This window comes from Chrysemys picta, chromosome 11 (assembly GCF_011386835.1).
Source record: "Chrysemys picta bellii isolate R12L10 chromosome 11, ASM1138683v2, whole genome shotgun sequence".
NCBI lineage: Eukaryota > Metazoa > Chordata > Testudines > Emydidae > Chrysemys > Chrysemys picta.
Genome location: NC_088801.1, coordinates 75,438,018 through 75,453,000, shown reverse-complemented (window position 1 = coordinate 75,453,000; position 14,983 = coordinate 75,438,018). Strand labels below are relative to the sequence as shown.

The following is a 14,983-nucleotide window of genomic DNA, read 5'->3' as shown; positions in this document are numbered from 1 at the left end:
GGAAACCTGGGCATGTGACCTGTGAGCCTCATGAATCAATGTTGTGTGCATGGCGGGAACACAGGAGGCTGAGGACATTGTAGTCTGCCATGGAAGTGGCTGTCAGTCAGGGAGAAATATTGACTGTTAAAGTTGGTAACTGAATGAGGGGAGAGGCACCAACTCCCTCCCAGCTGGCAGGTCTGCCCTCTTCCCTGGGACATTCAGCCACACGGGGGAGGCCAGCTGGGTAGCCGAGGGGCGGGGGTGGGGCTTGTGTTGTGCAGTAACAAGCCTGGTGGGAGCTAAAAGAACTCCCATGTTCTGGGGGGTGTTGGTTCTCCATACAGTCGCTCATTAGCTGTGTGTAGAAAACCAAGGGTTCATGGGGGGTGGCCAATGTGCAGCTCTCCAGCCAGGTGAGGCCTGCAGAGTCTGGGACCCCATTCAACTTCAGCTATCGCTGCATCTAGCCAGGTGCAGCTTAATTCATCCCTGGCCGGCCCTGCCGTGTCCCTTCCGCAGCTGTACTGGGACTTTGTTCTCCAGCGTGCCAGTTTCCAGCACTTTCATCGCTGAACTGCAAACAGATCGGGATGCTTTGGATGCAGCCAGAAAGTGGTGGCTTTAGGAACCCCCGCGGCCTGCCCATGGTTATCCATGAAAGGAGCTAACAGCTTCTCCCTGGTTTTTTAAACCTCCTAGGCCTCCATGAAGTGCCTGGATGGCTCTGTGGATGAGAAAAAGCACCGAGGTATGATGCAGCGGTACCTGTCCCTCACCGCACGCCTCGAGAAGATGGGCTACAACCGGGATGTGCACCCGGTGTTCAGCGAGTTCCTGATCAACACCTACGGCATCCTGAAACAGCGGCCAGACCTGCACTCCAGCCCTCTCCACAGCAGCCCAGCTGATCTGCGCAAGATCGTGATAGACATCGTCCCATCCAAGTTCCTCGGCGACACTTTGCTGCTGCTGAACTGTTTGTGTGAACTCTCCAAGGAAGATAGTAAACCTCTCTTTGCTTGGTAGTGGACAGTGCTCGCCGTACCCCCTCCCCTCCCCCACCAGCAAAACGATCCTCCCATAGACATGAACTCAAAGCATGAGTTTTAAATACAGACATGGATTTTTTTTATCTATGTCACGAGGCTCAGTCCGAGCAGTTAGCTCCAGCAGGAATACTGTGTGTGTTTGTTTTTAATGTGAGAGGTTTCTAGATTTTCCCATCCTCTTTTCTATTATCCTATCCTAGCCTTTGTTCCGCTTCCAACAGGAAAAGCCAGCAGGCCACTTAAAATAAAATAAATAAATAAATAAATAATGGAGATATCCCATCTCCTAGAACTGGAAGGGACCTTGAAAGGTCATCGAGTCCAGCCCCCTGCCTTCACTAGCAGGACCAAGTACTGATTTTGCCCCAGATTCCCAAGTGGCCCCCTCAAGGTTTGAACTCACAACCCTGGGTTTAGCAGGCCAATGCTCAAACCACTGAGCTATCCCTCCCCCCCAACTGGAAAAGCCAGGGCAGTCACTTCCCCCCACCCATCACACGCTCCACCCCCTGAAATGGCGGGATCAACGTTGCACTCAAAGCTGGAAAAGCTTCCACCTGCAGTCACGGCAGTACCCTGCTGTGGCCAGCTCTAAAGTCAGTAGGAGGTGCTGTGACGGACACTGGGGAAGGGGATGAAATACATCCTGCTCGTACGTACTCCCCTTTCTGACTATAACGAATAGTAAGAGCCAAACGGGCTGGTGCACCAGCCATGCCTAGCCTGCTGCTGCTTTTCATGCCCTCTTGATGTTTACAGAACAAAACACCATCCCAAAAGAGAGACGCACCAGGGTTACACCGCTGCCTTTAACTCCATTGACTTTAGAGCTGCCACCTTTTCCAGCTAGGGCTGGGGAAGCTCATCTCCTTGTGTATCCTGTGGGCCAGGAACCTGACTGAGGCAGACCATTAAACTGAGTTTATGGCTGCTTTGCGTTGAAGGCCTGCTGCGTTGGGGCCCTGCATCACTGTTCACCTGGAAAGCTGCAAGCCTGTTGAAGTTTTAACTGGCATTGGGTAACAATGATTACTGGGTTTGCTTTTGCATAACAAGTGCCTTCAGACCTGATCCATTCTTAGGAGAGTAGCCCTTGCTTCTCTGAGTAATCCCATTGGTACGAAGAAGGATTTTACCCACGTGAGTAAGAGTTGCAGGACCGGGTTCTTTATTTGTGAGGTTTCTGGCTACTGCAGGAGGATCCAACATGAACCTGGGTCAGGAATCCTCTAGTTCCTCTGAAGAGAGGAAAGACCCCAGGGCTGTGACACTGGGATCTGAGGATGGGGGTGCTGGGAGAGGAAGTCACAGGCCTCAACAGTAATCCAAAGTACTCTCTCGCTCAGTAAGAAAATCAGTCTGGTCCGAAAGCTGAGCAGTGGTATAACGAATGCAGCCTTTCCTGTCTGGAATCCCTTCGCTCTTTTCCGATACACTGCATAGCGCGAGAGATGGGCCATGTCTCTGCAGTTACAACCAGGCTGTATGTTGATCTAGAGGAGCAGTCCTCAACTCCTGCTCTGCAGACAAGTCTCTCGTATCCGCCCATTGGTTGCCTGAAAATTAGCCATGCAACAGAATCTTTGAAAGACGCTGGTCACTGCAAAATGATTAAAGAATCTGCAAGTTAACTGGCCTGGTTTTCTTCAATGGGAATGGAAGGAAAGGTGGTAAAATATTGAAACAGCCCCTACGTGGGACCGGTGCCTGAACCTTTATTCTGTAACCCCGAAATGCAAGGCTTGCTCGTGCCACTGCTCCTGAGTAGCACCACAGCCCTCGCTATTACCGTGAGCTGTGCCGCCTCTGCGGAGGAAGCTCGCCACATTGTGGTGCAGATGTTCCGCAGAGCATTTGTGTGTCTGCTGCAGAGGAAGCTCGCAATCCCACAGCCCTGGCACTCCCATCGGGCCCCCGAAGGCTTGTGCCGTAGCTGCTGAGGAAGCTTGCAGTACTGCAGCCCAGACTTGCCTGCACAGCTGTGGAAGGCTTGTGCCACTGCTGCCGAGGAAGTTCACAGCACTACAGCCCCGGTGCTCCTATACAGCTACTGAGCACTTGTACAACTGCTGCCTAGGAAACTCCCAGTGCTACAGTTCCTGTGCAAGCCCTGCGGATGTGCAGAGGATGGTCAGCTAAGGGTAGTTTTTTCTGTGCAAGGCTCAAAACATCACACAAATGCCTCAAGTTTTTCCTTCCCTTGGCTAGTCCTTGTCAGAGGCTAGAGCGTAATGCAGTACTGCGTTCTCTGCAGCCTGAAGTTCGGAAATCCCATTTCTCAGGAGATATAAAGGAGGGGTGCAGAGGTGGTGCTGGGATTGCTGCCTTCGTCCGGGGACGCACAAGACGGGTGTCTTTTTGTCTGCATGCACAAAGGGATATGCACCTAGGCCCTGATTCACAAAGGTACTTAGGCACCTAAATACCTTTTTGAATCTGGGCCTGTGACGGGGTGTATCATCCCCGCCCTGGTGACACAGGGGTTAACAAACTGCTCTGGGCCCAAGCGGCCCTGCCCCCTCACCCTTGCAGGGCAGGCCCCCAGTGAAGGGAGCGTATAAACAGAAGCAGCTCAGTTCAGTCTGGGCTGGCTGAGGAGGAGAGCAGACACATGCTGCAGGATCCTGCTAAGAAGCTGTGGGGACGCCAAACCGCTGGGGCCGAAGACCCTGATTACGCCTCAGCGGCCCGGGCGACCGTGGGGACCGAAGGGGACGACGCGCCGCTACCAGCAGAGGAGATACCGGAGCTGGGACTAAGGGTAGGAAGCGACCCAGGGGATGCGCTTGGGGATATGGAGATCTGAACCGTGCAAGAGGATAACTGGTTTTGAAGAGCCCTGGGTTGGAACTCGGTGGAGTAGGGTGGGACTGGGTTCCCCTGCCCTTGCCCTGAGGCACTACTGCTGCAAAAGAGGGTGGCTTCTCGGACTCTTCCCTACTACTTACTCCTGCCAGAAGAGGCACCCTTTTAGATTCCCACCGCTGGAGGTACTGCTATCCCGGAGCCAAGCAGCGCCTCAGACCCCCTTCCCTATGTTTCTGCCAAGCAACATTAAAATCCACTGTGGTTCTGAATCAGCAACGGCTGCTGAGGGTATGTGCCAAATCGGCTGCCCTGGCCCGGCCCATTTCATCTGTCTTATCTCTTTTCGTGTCCTCAAACAAAGGACATGCAAACAAGTAGTGCAAGGGGCCACGCTGGCATAGGCTGTTGACACGTCTGGGGATCTGGCCCCCCCCTCCTTTTTTTTCCAGCCTCGCATTGTCTTTGAGAAGCTGCCTGTGATATACACCGTAGAGCAGAACTTAGCCCGACGTTAAATCCGGTGACTCGGAGCTGCCCCCTTTCCGGGGGCAGAGTGGGAACTGTGGCAGCCTCACGTTCTGGCGGTGCAATATTGCACAGATCAGTGCGTGCGTGACAAGACTCTGTCTTTCCTTGCTGACGCACGGCCGTGCGTGTCTCACATTTATTACCCGTCGTCTAGGAAGGACACACTCAAGTGCTATTTTTATAGCTTTCAGATTTGTCCGAATCCCTTTTGTACCTTTTTCCTGGCAGCGTCCATCTCCATGGGGGGGCACCCAGCTGGTTGGTAATAGAGGGGGAACAGAGAGCTCACCTTTGCTCTCCCCGATCCTGCCACCACTGCGTGCCTGGGCAGAGCTGCCTGACAACTGCTAATGGCTCTAAGGATCAGAAACCACAGCTGGGGCGAGATGTCCCTGTCTCCTGTGACTGCGTAGCATAGGCCAGCAGAGGGCAGTGCGGTGAATGTATTTGCAGCTGCTTGTGTTCCCTTGCTCAGGAGGGATACAGCTCACCAGGAGGAAGGTTCTGGGGGGTTGGTGGGGCACAGAGGTAGGGTTACCATACGTCCGGATTTTCCCGGACATGTCCGGCTTTTGGGGCTCCAAATCCCCGTCCGGGGGGAAATCCCAAAAAGCCAGACATGTCCGGGAAAATCGAGACATGCGGTGCTGGGCCGGGGGCGGGGCCAGCGGTTGGCGGTGCCGGGCCGGGGGCTTGGGCCGGCGGTGCCAGGCTGGGGGCTCGGGGGGCCGGGCCGGGGGCCGGGCCGGGGACCGGCAGTGCTGGGCGGGCCAGGGGTGCTCGGCCAGGGGCCGGGCCCGGGGCCGGCACCCCAGGGCCCGAGCCGACCCAGGCTGGAGACGCTGGGGGGGCCAGACTGGGCCGCGCCTCCTCCCCCCACACCCCCCTTACCTGCTTCAGGCTTCCCGCGAATCAAATGTTCGCGGGAAGCAGGGGAGGGGGCGGAGTTGGGGCGGGGACTTTGGGGAAGGGGCGGAGTTGGGGCGGGGCGTGGGCGGGGCCGGGGCCCTGTGGAGTGTCCTCCTTTTGGAGGCTCAAAATATGGTAACCCTACACAGAGGCAGGTGGGCCCTGTGGGACCCAGGTGCTAGCGCTTCCTGTGCATGACATGGTACGGAGAGCACTGTACTGCGCACGGACTCAGGACACAGTCTGGTGACCCCTCGCCTCTCCCCAGGGGAGATGGATTCACAGCCACCGCTCGGAGAGCTGCAGTCTTGGCGACTGACTTCTCTCCTTCACACACAGCTGCCTGCGGCTCTTTTCACAGCAATATTTTTCTTTCAGTGAAATTTGGCTTTTTGACCCAAATGAAAGTTTGTTGCTGTGGGGTTGTTTTTTGGGAGGGGGGAGAGGGGGTTATGAAAAGCTAACCCCCCCCCCCCAAATATTTCAGTCAAAGTGTTCGGGGGTTAAAAATAATTGGTTTTCAAACACGGGTTTTCCCAATAACTGCGCATTTTTTGCAAAACGTGGCTTTCAACGCTGGAAGGTATTTCAGGTTCTGTTCCCTGTAAAATATTCTTGGAAGTTTGTAAAAACCACAACAGCCGCCAGGCCTGGTCTGAGCCAGCTTCCCCGTGGCTGTCTGTGGGTTCGGCAGCTGGCTCCTCGGTCAGGGCTGTCTGCGTGCTGGGAGCGTGGGGTCACTGAACAGCTGTGGAAAGTCCAAAGGCCAGTCCCTCCCTGTCACTTCACTCCTGAACACCAGTGTGCTTTGGCGAGCTACAGGCCAGTGCGGGTGGATGCAGAGGATGCTGGGAAGAAGAGGTGCAAGGAGGTGGCTGAAGCCCAGCCCTGCCCCTTTCTGAGTAAGGCGGGAAAGCCAGGCTGATGGCAAGGCTGGGATGGGGTTGTGTGACGGACGCCGCAGTACAGAAGAGTGGGTGCTACAGACGCTACCATTAGTGGGTAGTGTCTGTAGCACCCATTAGTGATAGCCAGGCCATCACCTCCTGCCTCCTCACCCTTTCCTGGCTTGCCCCCGGGATCGTAAACCTGCCAGTCTGCGCAGACCCCGTTGCCTGCCTTCTGCAGCCACGGGGCTGCTGGGTAGCAAGTGCAGCATGCCCACTGGGCACTCCTTGAAGTGGGTACAGGTGTCGGAGCTCAGCCAGCCAGGCCTTCAGGGAGCAATCTCCCTGCAGGCTGAAAACAAGGGGCCTGGACAGCGATATGTGGGGAGATGAATTTTGGTGCTGGGGGCCTGGAGATAGAGGGCTGCTTGGAGTGAGAAAAAGCCAAGGGAGGAGGCAGCAGATGGGAAGCCCCCGACACCTCCTGTCACCACTGTCTGATGTGCATTTCAGGTTTCATACGGGCATTCCCCTAAGATCAGAAAGCAGCTTGACACCCCCTCACCCCTCCCAGCAGTGCTAGCAGGGGATTGGACTCCAACACCCAGGAGGTTTGTGTTCTTAATGGACTGAGCCAATTCTCTGTTCTTCACGTATCGTTTCATTCTAAGAATTGACGTCCAGAACTTCCTGCCGCTGCCCTTGCACTTAAGCAACGTGCTTTAGGGGGGGTGGTTTGCGTGGCTGGGTCCTGTCCGCTGCTTCCCGCCCAACCTGTACAGAAAGCAGCAGCTCTGTCTAGTCATGATCTTTGCCCTTTGCCAGAGTCACGGTGATGTGCTCTTATCATTCGTCATCAGTGGAGGTGCCATTCATTGAGGCCAGCATTGCTAGGTGACCCTATTTCCCCAAGGGAAAACGGGACACCCCCAGCTGCTCGCTGAGGCCTTCCCTGTCCCTGCGAGACTGTTGCTGCTCACTGGAACCCTGCCCCTCTCCCCCCGCTCACACGGGGCTGGCATCTCCACTCGCAGCCCCCCCCCCCCCCCCCACGTTCTTCCAACCCCCCCCCCCCCCCCACTTTTTCACAAAAGTGGGCATTTGTCCCATTTGCTCTTGCCAACTGATCACGTTGGCAAGAGCAAACAGGACAAATGCTCATTTTGGGTGCGGGAGGGGGGGGGTGAGGAAGAGTTGGGAAGGCCAGGACAGGGCTTAAGAAAGGGACTGTTCTGGCCAAAATGGGACCTATGGTCACCCTAAGCATTGCTCTTCAGCTGTGTTTAAGGGCTGGGCATCTGATACTTCCAGACGAGGATATTTTAAATAATGGAACCTTTCCTCCCATCTCTGAGTAACTGGTGTGTTTGTCCCGACCTAGTCGCAAACTGTAATGTCTTGTGTTTCATAGAGGAAGCCTATGAACGTGACTTATATACATGCTATAGGCACCGACTCTGCGGGTGCTCTGGGGCTTAAGTGACTGGCGAGAGGTGCTCGGGAGAGGGCGGAGAGCAGCGAGTGGCAGGCCTTCAGGGGAGAGGGTGGGGTGGGAAGAGGCGGAGCAAGGATGGGGCCTTAGCGGAAAGGGGAGTGGGGCTGGGACCTTGGGGTGGGAGCACCCACCGGGAAAAATAAGTCAGTACCTGGGAAACTTGCTATACAAAAGCAGCTGTGTATCCATTCGTCTGGGAGGGTAGAGTAATGTAAAGCAGTCTGTTGCGAGGTACCCTGAGTGGCACTTGGTTGGCTATTCCCTGAGATAAAATGTTTGGAGCTGTTTGCTCGTGTGACCAAGGAGTAGGTACAGTAGAACCTCAGAGTTAGGAAGACCTTGGGAACGGAGGTTGTTCGTAACTTGAACAAAACATTACGGTTCTTTCAAAAGTTTACAACTGAACATTGACTTAGTACAACCTTGAAACTTTACTACGCAGAAGAAAAATGCTGCTCTTAACCATCTTAATTTAAATGAAGGCAGCACAGAACCAGTTTCTTTCGGGGGGGGGGGGGTGTGTGTTCATACCGACACCACCACATATTCAGCAAAGGCATTTGAAAATAACGCCCTGGAGTCAGCTTGTACCCGCCACAAATAGTAGGTTTAAGAACAATAGGCCTGTCTTCACATGCATGTTTTATACCACTGCAACTCCAGGTGGTATCCTGGGTGGGTCAAAAGGATTATTCACCCACAAAGAGATTAGCAGAGGACTGTACAGAATGGGCTACCAGGCAAACCTCCAACTGCGGAGATGCAACATCCAAGTCAGCGGAGTTCTTAGTCTTATGAAGCTATTCCTCATTTACACCAGTTTAAATGAGGGGGCTTAGTATCAGCAATATAAGAAGGAGTGTCTGTATGGCTTGAGTAGACAGCAAGATTGCATATCTTCGGAGTGGGACTTTAGTCCCGCTGTGCTGCCGTTTTGCTGGGAAAAACATCTCACGGTGCCCTGACTAGCTATAAGTATCACTCCAGTTTTGCTGAGGTGGACACCTGTGTGCAGGTGAAGTTGATTCCCTCTTGTGAGGGCGGCCTGCGCCCTCCTAGCTTTGAGAAGCCCCCAGCAGCTCCACAGGTGAGGTAGGCTCAGCTGCAAACGCACCAGGAGCACCGCTACAAAGGCGGAAAGAAGTGAATTAAAGAACAAAATGGCAGGACCTGAGAGAGATGGGGGAAGCAGCTGAGGGCTGCAGACAGCCTGGACAGAAGGAAGTCAATAGTCAAGTTCAATAACAGGCTGCGTAGCTGGATGTGGTGTGACATGCTGACGATGGCAGTTCTATAAACCTCGAGAAACCATTCCTCCCTCAAAGGGCTTGACGTTGCCAGTGCTATTTGCAGCAAAGCTGCTAGTAAAAGTCTGCAGATTTGGGCAATACACCTGCAGCAACAGTCCCCATAATACCAGGAAAAAGGCAAACACTGTTTCTGCCCATTGAAAAGGATCCTACAGTGTCTACCATGCCAGTGCTCAGTGCGGCCCTTCTCCCCCCAAAAAAGCTTCAACAACGAGTAGGAGCTACTCATTGCTAATGTCCAAGTCCCAAATACTGGAGGCGAATGATGTTCATCTTGGGATGAAGTCCTGTGTCTGAGATATATAATCCCCTTTTAGAGGAGTCCCTTCCTTGGATTTTATGTAATGAATGTCTTGGAGATTTCTTTTTAAAAGCATTTTTGGGACGGCGCTAAGCTGTGGTACCCCCATTAGCTACAGAGCTATAGATGTAAAGCCTCCCAGCAAGATGCCCCACGTTATTTGGCTTGGACAGGAAGTCAGAGGGGTTGATATCACTTTGTCTTTCTGCTCCCGTACTGCTTTGATATTTTCATTACAAATTCCTGGCTCCGTGATTATAGCATCTACTATTCATCAAGGGCCAGGAATGGCTGTTCAATGCCGTTTGTGACAGCTGTTCAAATTCAGGGGAATAGAGGAACCAGAGGACCGAATGGCTTAGAGCCCCTATATGGCAGGAAATTAGTTTTATTCCCCAAATCTGCAATGAGTCACAGTCTAGATTTATTAAAGATAGAGAAGAAATGACTCCCTCCTTATCTCCCTCTGGAGCTCCTGGGACATGATTTCCTGTCTTTATCTCAGGGAATATGGTTTTCCTGTTCGGTTCTCTTTGCCCCACATTATGTGACTTCAGCAGGAAATAAGAGGCGTTGATATCATTTTGTCTTTCTGCTCTCCTACTGCCTTGATGTGTGTCATCTGACTTCTGCCACAGAAAGCAGGCTTAATGACGGCTGAGCCAATCTGTTAGTTCATCCTGACTGTCCCTCCTCTCCCACATCCACCTCCTTATTTCTTATGCTTCAGCTAGACAGACTGGTAAGAGCTTTAGACAATTATCACCCTTTTTGAAACACTGAAATCACAGTCAATGACCCTTCCTCCCCCTAAATAAAAAACCAAACCAACCTTCTTTGCCTAAGTGTTTGGAAACAGTTTGGAAGAAGGAAGGACTCCACACAGGGTGTGAGGAACTGTCTGTATTATTTAATTTTTAAGGGATAATTCTTATTCTAGCCAAGCAATTAAAAAGTCTGCCAAATTAATTGGAAAGATAGCTGAAGGCACAGTTCTATCCTAACGTAACTCTGCAAAAATGTCTTTGTATAGTGTTCAAAGTGACGGTGTAAAAATGGCATCACTGGTCTTATATTATCCCAATAATTTACATATGAAATATGCCCAAATTAGAACAGGGTGCTTTTTTCTGTCCTCCCTAAAAATTTAATTTGAGAGTCAAACTGGGTTCTTTCCTGCTCCCACATTGTCACCATTAATAAAGGTTCTGCAAGCCAAATTAGGCACTCAGCAACAACTGCACAACCAGCCCATGTGGTGGTGTATGGGTTTACACAGGTGTAATCACTCATCCCTGGACTGAACTTAATGTGACAGATTATCAACTAGTGCAAATTGTCCTTAATCCAGGGTACATTGGTGTAACTCCATTGACTTCAACAGAGCTACACTGACTTACGCCAGCTGAGGATCTGACCCGATACATCATTCTGTTTGATGCAGTAGAAGACCTCTTGGGATACGTCTACACTACCACCTGGATCGGCGGGTAGTGATCGATCTATTGGGCATTGATTTATCGCATCTAGTGTAGACGCGATAAATCGATCCCCGATAGCTCTGCTGTCGACTCCGGAACTCCATCACGGCGAGAGGCGGAAGCGAAGTCGACGGGGGAGCAGCAGCCGTCGATCCCGCACTGTGAGGACGCAAAGTAAGTGATTCTAAGTCGATCTAAGATACGTCGACTTCAGCTACGCTATTCTCGTAGTATCTTAGTTGCGTATCTTAGATCGATTTCCCCCCCCACCCCCCAGTGTAGACCAGGCCTAAGGCAGCTCGCGCTCTCCTAACTGTGGTGGCTGCCTAGGGCTGGGGGAGTAAAAAGGAGTTGTGTTAGTTAAGTAGGATGACTGACCATATTTCCCAAAGGGGACACTGTGTGGGGCTGGCCCGAGCCACTCCCCTGAGCTCTCTTCCACACGGGGCTGGCCTTAGGAAGACCTCCCCCCCCCCCCCCCCACGCACGGGGCTTGCCTGAGCCGCCTGGTGTCACTGCTCACCCGAACCCCGCCATACAGAGCGGGCATTGCTCCCGCTGCAGACATTCCTCCGTGTCCCACTAAGATCTGGACTGCAGGCTTTGGTCATCCACCTAGGAACACCTTATAGTAGGGTTACCATTCGTCCGGATTCCCCCAGACATGTCCGGCTTTTTGAGCTAAAAATACCGTCTGGGGGGAATTTGTAAATGTCCGGACTTCCCCCCCACCATGCAGAGCGCGCGCGGCTAACAGGGCAGCCGGCCTGATGGTGCCACTTACATGGGGCTCCGTCAGCCAGAGAGAGCCCCTCTTCCTCTCCCCTGCAGCAGAGCTCACTCCCTCCCTCCCTGCATTCGCCTCCGGCAGTCTGGAGCTCTTCCCCCACTGCTGCCCAGCATGCCCGGACAGGACGAACGGCTCAGGCCGTTCCTGAGCAAGCTCACGGAGACATTAGGCGAAGGCCAACAACAAGGGGGCCAGGGGGTCGGAGAAGGGGCAGGGAGGTTTTGGAGGGGGCAGTCAAGAGACGGGGAGCGTCGGGAGTTCGGTGGGGGCTTTCTGGGGGTGGGGATGTGGATAAGGTTTTGGGCAGTCAGGGTACAGGTAGGGGGTAGGGTCCTGGGTACAGTTGGGGGGGGTCTTAGGAGGGGGCAGTTAGGGGACAAGGAACAGGGAGGCTTAGGTAGGGGGTGGGGTCCTGGAGGGCAGTTAAGACCAGGGGTCCCAGGAGGGGGCAGTCAGGGGACAAGGAGCGGGGAGGGGTTGGGAGTTCTGGGGGGGCTGTCAGGGGGCAGGGGTGGGGAGAGGGATTGGAGCAGTCAGGACAGGGAGCAGAGGGGTTTAGATGGGTCGGGAGTTCTCGGGGGGGACTGTCTGGGGGTGGAGAGTGGTTGGATGGGGCATGGGAGTCCCAGGGGTCTGTCTGGGGTGGGGGTGTGGATAAGGGTTGGAGCAGTCAGGGTACAGGTAAGGGGTAGGGTCCTAGGGGGGCAGTTAGGATGGGGGGAGGGTCTCAGGAGGGGGCAGTCAGGGGACAAGGAGCAGGGGGAGGGTTAGGGGTTCTGAGGGGGGAAGTGGGAGGGGCAGGGCTAGGGCAGGATGGGAGTGGAGCTAGGGCGGGGCTCCTCCCATCCTCTTTTTTGCTTGCTGAAATATGGTAACCCTACCTTATAGTGTTTTTGCTCCATGCAGTCACGACTCCTTTCTTCTGTTAAGGGGGAGATATCCACCTTGCATAACCATGAACAGCTCTTAGGCTTGGTCTACACTAAACCCCCAAATCGAAGTAAGGTACGCAACTTCAGCTACGTGAATAACGTAGCTGAAGTCGACGTACCTTACTTCGAACTTACCGCGGTCCAGACCCGGCAGGCAGGCTCCCCCGTCGACTCCGCGTACTCCTCGCGGCGAGCAGGATTACCGGAGTCGACGGGGAGCACTTCTGAGTTCGATTTATCGCGTCCAGACAAGACGCGATAAATCGAACCCAGAAGTTCGATTGCCTGCCGCCGAACCAGCGCGGTAAGTATAGACAAGCCCTTAGATTGTTGTTTCTAATCATTCCCTGAGAGGCCTTTTCCCACAAGCAGGCACCCTTGTCTCTGTAAACATCAATCAGTATCAGCTTTGAGATTGTTTAACTGTCTGATGTGGTTCTTATGGCAAATGTGATATGCATTTAGCAAATATCTTTTGAGCCATGTACCATTTCTTTGTGTCTCTCATGAAGCCTTTGCTTGAACTAACGTGCTACAGCTAAGACTGGAATGTTCTGCTTTGCGATTTTCGTGCCTTAAATGCTATTAATACAGCCTTATTAGCACTTTCTGCAGCTCCGCAAAGTTTGCAGGATAATTGGCTTCTAGCTATGTATCTAACTTGTGGTTTTATATTGCCGTCCAGCACTGTCATCTCTCGTCACCTTCCATATCGTCAGAGTCTTCAATATAATCACTACTGACAAACCTCAATACTGGGTTCTATTTTTATGCACAGTGGCCCTGCATCACACACTGGGCTACAGAACTGGCTCACAATGCTACACCCCAGAGCTGAATATCTTTGGGTGACAGAACTCTCCGACTGAATCACATGACAGCCCTTTGCATCCACTCAGTGGTAGCAAAATTACCAAAGCTTAGAAGATCAGGAGCCGCGTGAGGACTGCTCAAGGCAAATATTTCACGTAGTGGTAGCTTTGTGGTTAACTAATACATGGAACTGTGTGCAGCTGCTGTAATCCAGGAGAGCGCTGGCATAGTGTGTTTTTCCCCCCCATGCATGAGGAGCAGCCATATACTTTCAATCAAGATTAGTTTCTTTTTTAGATTAAAGATAATAAGAAACAAAGAGAAAGAGGAAAAAAGGTAAAATCTCCCTGTTTCTCATTCTGGAAGAGCCTTCACCTTACAGACGCCTTAGAGTTGCAGCACACAGAAACAGTCGTGGCTACGTGCAGCCCAATAGACATTACCCCTTCCGGACAGATCAACGGAACATGAAAGCGATCAGTGACGTTTCTGGCTACTGCTACAAACCACGTGGCTGTCTCCAACAAATATACCTGTAGCAAAAACCAGCATCTGTCCTGTAATTCTGTCACACACAGGATTCTATGTGGGCAGACTGGCCATCACAGCCCTGGTTAGCTGATGAGACTTCTGGGAAACTCCAGTCTACCCGTCACAGTCACTTTACCTCAATGCTCAACTCAACTTGCTCAGCGTTTTCCAATTCCAGCAGTGGGTTTTATGTCTTTTGCCTACGTCCCTTTCTTTCTGTAGCTAAACGAAAAAGAATTAAACAAAAAACCTGACCCATCTGGCATCAAACACTGCGTATGCTGAGTCCATTCAGTGAAAACTCTACCATTCGAGCTAGTCCCTTAATATTCTAAAAGCTGTTTCAAAGCTGTGTCAGTCTTTTCCTAAACTTGGAGCAGTCGGCCTGGGGCTGATGCAATGTGAGGCTCTAAATTACTCCCAGACATATTTCACTATATAGCCATTCATCAGGAGTTTACTTCTAGAGCCATAATGACCCAAATGGAAGTGTCACCCTCCCAGCTAAACTGCATCTGCTCCCATTTAGTGAAATGAAGAATGTTAGCACACGTGTCACTGCAGTAGTTCTGACAGGTTGCATGCCCCCTCCATTTCTGATAGGGCTATGTTTAGTCTGAGACGGGGCTGGTGAGTTTGTAAGCAACAAGGGAAGATTTCCGAGTCATGCTCGGGAGAACTGGGAGTAACGGGCAGCTGCGGTGGTGACCCACACGCTATGTGAGTGAGACACATCTCAAGTGCCTTAGCCAGCTAGAGGATCTGCTGCTGTCAGAAATACTTTAGTCCTCTTTGAGGGAGCAGCATAACGTGCTCCGCGCCTCTTTGCCCTAGCTGTCCTCAGGCACCCAGCCACGCCCGACATAGTCATAGATCTTAAGGCCAGAAGGTAGCATTCTGACTATCTAGTCCAGGGGTTCCCAAACTTGGTTCGTGGCTTGTTCAGGGTAAACCTCTGGCGGGCCGCGAGACATTTTGTTTACCTGAGCGTCCGCAGGTACGGCCGCTCGTAGCTCCCAGTGGCCGCGGTTGGCCGTTCCCGGCCAATGGGAGCTGCAGGAAGCGGTGCGGGACGGGCCACTGCTTCCCGCAGCTCCCATTGGCCGGGAACGGCGAACTGCGGATGCTCAGGTAGACAAAGCGTCTCGCGGCCCACCAGGCGCT

The 14,983-nt window shown here is 52.8% G+C and overlaps 1 protein-coding gene across 3 annotated transcripts in view; it reads left to right on the top strand.

Annotated features, from left to right (window-relative positions):
• SPATC1L (spermatogenesis and centriole associated 1 like) overlaps positions 1-14,781 on the top strand; it is a 40,140-nt gene extending 25,359 nt beyond the window's left edge. For 2 of the 3 annotated variants that reach the window (XM_042847154.2, XM_042847153.2), the window contains exons 7-9: positions 685-3,795; positions 10,657-10,927; positions 13,161-14,781. In XM_042847154.2, coding sequence (XP_042703088.2) covers positions 685-1,011 — 327 coding nt within the window. In that variant the 3' untranslated portion in view covers positions 1,012-3,795; positions 10,657-10,927; positions 13,161-14,781. The remainder of the gene's footprint in view (positions 1-684; positions 3,796-10,656; positions 10,928-13,160) is intronic. The other variant, XM_065562222.1, reaches the window with a different exon arrangement.
• Positions 14,782-14,983: the final 202 nt, after the last annotated feature.